General features: G+C 38.6%; 1 protein-coding gene across 1 annotated transcript; it reads right to left on the reverse strand.

The window, feature by feature from the left end:
• Positions 1-700: 700 nt before the first annotated feature.
• Positions 701-1,150, reverse strand: LOC125810030 (uncharacterized). Its single transcript, XM_049489544.1, has one exon. The coding sequence runs from the start codon at positions 1,148-1,150 to the stop codon at positions 701-703; it is 450 nt and encodes a 149-aa protein (XP_049345501.1).
• Positions 1,151-6,802: the final 5,652 nt, after the last annotated feature.

Below are 6,802 nucleotides of genomic sequence, written 5' to 3' on the forward strand. Positions count from 1 at the left end.
GGTGATCTATACTTGGCTTACTGTTCGGCATGAGTTGGATTTTGTGAGAACAAATACCCGGTGTAATACAAATAATATCCACAATAGTCCATCCAATATCCCTCTTGAACCTTTTCAAAATAGAAACCAAAGGCTCAACTTGCCCCTCGCTCAAATACACAGCAATGATTACCAGTAAAATGCTATGTCTCCCCAAGAATACGTACCTCAAATGTGAAGGTAGAGCCTTAAGTTCCAATTTTGGAGGCTCTGCCACAGACAATTTTGCAGGTGGGGATTCGCGATTCTTCATATCTAACTCCAATCTTTTAGATTTGGAACAGAATTCGAACCTATGAACTGCGGCGAAAAATTCATCGTAGCCTTCAATACCATCACCATCAAATTTCATCATAACCGCTGCCAGTGCATCAACACCCAACCTCTCTTCAATAGACACTTCAGAACCCCACTCCATAGTATGATTCACCACCAATACCGACTTAAGATCGTTTTCATGCTTCATAGACCTACATATATTACAAATTACCTCCTCATTATTCAGTCGAAACTTCATCTGTCCTCTTTCCATATCGACTAACGCACGCCCAGTAGCAAGGAATGGTCTCCCTAAGATGATGGGAACCTCAAAATCAACCTCACAATCAAGTATCACAAAATCCACCAAAAAAATGAATGACTCCACTTTCACAAGGACATCTTAGAGAACACCAATGGGCTTCTTCACAGTTCTACCGGCCATGAGTAGATGCATCGCAGAAAGTTTTGGAGCTCCTAAACCCAACTTTTTATAAATGGACAACGACATCAAGTTAATGCTGGCACCCAAATCACACAAAGCTTTCGCAAAGTGTAACATCCCAATGGTACAAGGAATAATGAAAGCTCCAGGATCCTTTTTCTTCTGCACAAGTGACCTTGTAGCAATAGCACTATAGTGTTGCAACCTCTCATCATTCTTGATATTGACATCCCTGTTTTTGGTCACCAAGTCCTTCATGAATTTACCATACCCAGACATTTGTTCTAATTCTTCTATCAACGGAACATTGATGGACAATTGCGTCAACATACTGATGAACCTACGGTATCTTCCTTCTTCAATTTTCTTTACCAACCTTTGTGCGAATGGAGGTGGAGGTCTAGGCATAGGAACAACTTTTTGGGTTACCTCAGCTTCCTTTTCAGGACTATCTTTTGGGACTTCAATAACCTAAATCTCATCTTCATCCTTCTCTATCATCTTTTCAACCTCAGACGGTATGGGGGTGTCAATGGTCTGATTTCCTCCACGAGTAGTGACTGTCATACAATGCCCATCATTTTTCGGATTCTGGATGGTGATGCTAGGAAGTGTGCTAGGCAGACGTGGGTTTGCATTGGTAGACAAGTGAGTAAAATACTGCTCAAGTTGCTTAATCGACATTGCATGTGCATCAACTTTTTGACCGATTCCGCACAAGTCATTTCGCATCTCTTTCACATTATCATCAGTAGCATCAAACCTCTTCATCATCTTTTACATCATCTCCTCAATGTGTAACATACTATTACCACCATTTCTATTACCAAGAGGGACATAGGGACCAACCTTATCATTCCTATTGCCATAATTGTTTCGGTTGTAATTGTTGTCACGATTGTAGTTTCCATCCCGGACATAGTTACCCTCACGGTTGTAGTTACTCTCACGGTTGTAGCTTCCATAGTTCTGACCTTGGTTTCCTTGACCTTGCGCTAATTATCCAAGTTAGAACCTTGGGCGTTGGTTTAGAAACCCTCCGTCAGATCTTTCCCCAAATTTGCATCCTCCTCATAGTAGCACTCCTCAACTAGGGTGGTGGACACCTAGTCAGATAATTCCCTGCATTTACCTTTTCCGTCATTCCCACTCATATGTTTTAGTACCAAACCCAATTTTGTTCTCATATGTGCCATCACTTCCCGAATGCCATCATTGGCTTGGTTAGGTGCGTTGTGGACAACAAGCGTGGTCCTACTAGTGTTTGCCTTTCTAGTGCTCCAGGCTTTGTTGTTTTGGGAAATCCTCTCAAGCTTCTCAACGATCTCCTCAAAAGAGTACTCACAATAAGATCCTCCAGAAATTGTATCTAACACAGCTCTCCCATTATCATCATCTCCTCTATAGAGATACTCCTTCAAAGACTCATCATCGATGCGGTGGTTTGGAATACTTCTGATGAAACCAGTGAACCTATCCCGAGAACTGCTTATTGACACTCATGGTAGTGCCGTGAAGTTGTTCAACTTATCTTTATGATTTAACTTCTTGGACACCGGAAAGTATCTTGATGTGAACACCTTGTGTATTTGGTCCCACGAATAGATCGAAATGTATGGTATCTCTGAAAACCACACAACAACATATCCAGTCAGCGATAGTGGAAATATCCTCAGACTAATGACATCCATATCTAACTCCAGTCATCCTACACAACTTTTGTGAACACTGGACAATTTTGCCATGCGAGCGTAAGGATCTTTCGAAGCCAACTCAGCAAAAAACCCTCTCGTTGTAAGCATCTGTATCCAACTGTAGGTTACCACAAATGTATGATGCGGAGGTAGTGGAGGAAGAAAAATAGGCCCATCTGATGTAGTCGCATCATAATCAGCCATGTAATGCTCATGAAACCTTGGTGTTGGCGATTTTGAACCCTCTCTGTATTACCAATTAAATTACCACCATGAACTTGAGCGGGGACATTAACAACACCTGGAGGCTGCAACTCTACACCAACTTCTAAAGCCTCTCTGTTTGGATTGTTGTGAAATCCTTGATTATTCATTTTTCTTAAAGTTTTACTTAACTCTGGATCGTAGGGTGTCAATGGTTCACCTCGACTCCGTGTACTTGGCGTACACTAGAGTTGAAACCTGTAGAAAATAAAAACTAAAACAAAAACGTAAAATCGGGAAATACTTGACTACAGTTAAAAAAATGTAGTTAGTTTAATCTAAAAGTCGTACTCCCCAGCAGCGGCACCAAAATTTGATACGCTGAAATTACACCTCCCTAAAGATGTATAAGTGATAGTTATCAGGTAAAGAACGCAACTTGTAGGTTGGGGTCGATCGTATGAGGAATATGGTTTAGACTTAAACTTAACTCACTATTATTTCCGATGAAAGTAAACAAGGGGGATTTTGTAACTAAGTAATAGTTTAGAATGCTTAAGTAACAAGTAAACAGAATTCACACTTTGGTTTATCAATAAGAGAAAGAAACTAAGGTATGTGTGTTCCCCATAAGCTCTTAACACGGTAATCCTAATAATAGTAATCCTTTCTTAGTGTTTTACATGCAAAGTTGGTAAGTTAAATACCCCTAAGTGATTGGTTCTCCAAATAGGGAATTTCACTACGTCCCTTGGTCCTGCTACGATTGTATGCTTTACTAACCGTTACTTTTACCCAGATTAGTCATCACATCAATGTATGGCTTAGTTTTCACCCTCACTCCAATTAACATTAGACTAGTAGATAGCATCCACTAAATCTCTATTGTTAATTCTTTTCTCATTCACTACCTTCTTGGTCCGGCAAGTAGAAACGAGGTGAGTTTTAACGTTTGCAACCGTTAAAAAGACTTCTAAGCAAAAAAATTAGCAATACATGCATAAACACTATTCAAGAATTACTTAATTATTATTCATACTTTGTTAATTGCTCATGGTTCCCACAACCCTAGTTGTTGATTTAGCTACTCATGCTTGAGAGTTCACAATTCATAATTAGATGAGAATAATTCATGAAATTACAAGTAGAATTGATGAAACCTGAAATTTTCAATTGAATTTCTAAGCGAAAATCTTATCAAACAAAATTTGGAAAGTTAATTTGTAAGAGTTTGCAAATTAATTCCCAAAGAACAAAACTGAAACCTTACGCTAATGTCTAACCCCAAAAATGAGGAATACAACTACTATTTGTAGAAAACAAATCCTAAATAAAACAGGAAACAAAATAAGAAAATAAACTACTGGAACACAACTTCTGTCGACGGTATGACCTACAGACCATGGGTTGACCTACGGCCAGTAGGTCACCTTTCGTGGTTTAAAACTTAGAAACATTCATCAGGTACTGAAACCTTCAACTCCCACATCATCAATGACGGATGTGCTGGATGGACCGTAGGTCAACCTACGGTTCATCGTCTGCTCTGTGGTTCCATACTTGGTCATACTTCCTTGATGTTTCACCTACGATGTATCACATACGGTCTATGGACTGGACTACGGTCCGTCCTAGTACTTTGCGAACTGAGTACTGGAACTTCAACTCCCACAATAGGACCTACGACTACCCATCCACGGCCCGTCGTTGGACCTGCGACTTGTGGGTCACTCCGTTGGTGGTTACTTCTAAACTTTTTCAGCTCTCTTCTCCATTAACCGCATCCAAGCCTAATTCCTGCAAACATTATACACAAAACATTATTTCTAATACAAAATATCCCTAGACAAACACAAACTCTAAGTGAAAAGCATCAAAAATACCCTAAACTCGCGATATATCAGGGAGACACCTAATTCCGTGTTGATAACTCACATGGTCTTATATGTCGGTTAAAGGTAAATCTCCCACAATAATGAACTAATGTTTCTTCAAAAAGTATGTCACATGTGTTTTAAGATGATCTCTATTGGTATTGACCATGTTTTTTGACTTATGTCTTCTAATCCTTTTTATATCATGTTTTATCTTGGTCATTACATACCATGAAAGATATCCCTTTTAAGTATGTTTTCAAATGTTTTATGCATGGATATCATACTTGGTACATATTTGTACTAATACATACTCTTGCTTACATTTCCCAAAATGTAGGGTCTGACCTTACAGATTCACACTTTCGTGGATACGATCACATATAGAAGATTGAAGATTTGTGGGTCCTCATCACCCGAGGACCGTGCTTGATTTCCTTTTTGTATTTACTTTTAGTTTTTGAATATGATGTATGGGATTCGCCCTGATCAATCTTATTCACTAGATGTATTTGAGACGATGTTTAGACTTCTAGTTTTCTCTAAAAAAAAAATTCTATGATTGGAACTATCATAGAATTATCTTGTATGATGAATGCTAGTTGTTTGTATCAGGCTTCTCGGAGTCTTATACGCCATGTTACACCTAGGGGCCATCTTGGGTCGTGACAGTGATAGAGAACACTCATGTTGTAGTCCTTTAGTAACTCAAGCCACCTTCTTTGGCAATGTTTTAGATCCTTCTTTTTAAACACTTGTTGCAAACTTTTGTGGTCGGTAAAAACATCGACATGAACTGGTGTAATGCCTCTAAATCTTTAAACCAAACGCAACCGCCGCTAGTTATAAGTCATGGGTAGGATAGTTATTTTTGTGCACTTTAAGTTGCCTTGAGGCATAGGAAATAACTTTCCCATTTTGCATATGGATACATCCTAACCCAATTCTTGAAGCATCGCAATAAACAACAAATTCATCGGTTCCTTCCGGTAAAGTAAACACATGAGCAGAAGTAAGTCTATCTTTCAATTTCTTAAAAATATTTTCGCATGCTTTCGACCATAAGAATTTGACTTTAGTTTGAATCAATTCCATCAATGGAGAAGCAATCGAGGAAAATCCCTTTTGAGTATGGGATTTGAACTCATTTAGGGCTTAAAATTAAGGGATTTAGAGTCCTCAATACCGATTTTATGCTCATAATTGATTATAATATGAAGAAATGAAGGAAAAAGAGTAAGGCAAGGACATTACAAGGCAAGTATGAGCAAAATATCTAAAAAGGTTGATGGAAAGCAAAGCTGGTACTCGCCAAAGACACTCGGCGAGTTACCGAGTAGATCTTCAACTCGCCTAAAGATCCAGCATGCTGCCCATGGACAAAACTAATTTGGAGATCAAACAAGTGATTCGGTAACACATTGAAGAGATTGGCGATGCGTTTAGCTCGCCAAATGTTACAAAAAGAAGTGGTAAAAATCCACTCCAAGAAGGCGAAAAGAAGAGCACTTGGCGCATCGCCGACTAGTTCGGCAAAGCCCAACTCACTTTGCCGAAAATTATAGAATGAATTGATAAAACAACACACCAAAAAGGGGAGAAGAGGAGCACTCGGTACATCGGCGAGATGTTCAGCGAGCCCGACTTACTTCACCAAGTTGACTCCGTGTTGAAATTCAGAGAATGTATAAATTAAATTTTAAAAGAATAGAAGGAGTTCCCACATTGTTCATTTCTGGATTTTTGAGTTTTACATTCAAGAACATTATTTTTACATTTTTGGGTAGAGATTTAAGGATTGTGAGACTTTTAGCCTAATTTCTAGCATTTGGAGACTTGCGGATCGTTGTCTAACCTGATGGAAAACTTCATTGGTAACGATTTCTTGTTCTTTACTATGTTTGGATAAAACCCCCATTCTTTGGGGTGTAATTATGTAGTTGAATGCATTAATTAGCCAATGGGTGTTGTTTGTTACTGATTTTATTGTTGATTTGAAGTGGGTTCAATTTGTTGTTCATGTTTTAATTGAGGAATTGTAGTTGCAAATGCAATTCTAGCTTAGTACTCGATACTTTCTCGAGAAAGAAGTGGTACAGTCGAATTATTAATTGATGATTGTGTTGATGGCATTGTTACAAATCTTGCTTGAGAAAGTGAGTTTGAATGAAATCTTGCAAATCTAGCTTGAAAAAGTGGATTGATTAAGGTATTGGGTTGTTCAATTGTGTTTTTCTTGTTGAGGTTCGAAAGAACTCACTTGATTTGCCATGGTTTATTGAGAAATG

This window comes from Solanum verrucosum, unplaced genomic scaffold (genome assembly GCF_900185275.1).
Source record: "Solanum verrucosum unplaced genomic scaffold, falcon-dt-bn FXZP01000241.1, whole genome shotgun sequence".
Taxonomy (NCBI): domain Eukaryota; kingdom Viridiplantae; phylum Streptophyta; class Magnoliopsida; order Solanales; family Solanaceae; genus Solanum; species Solanum verrucosum.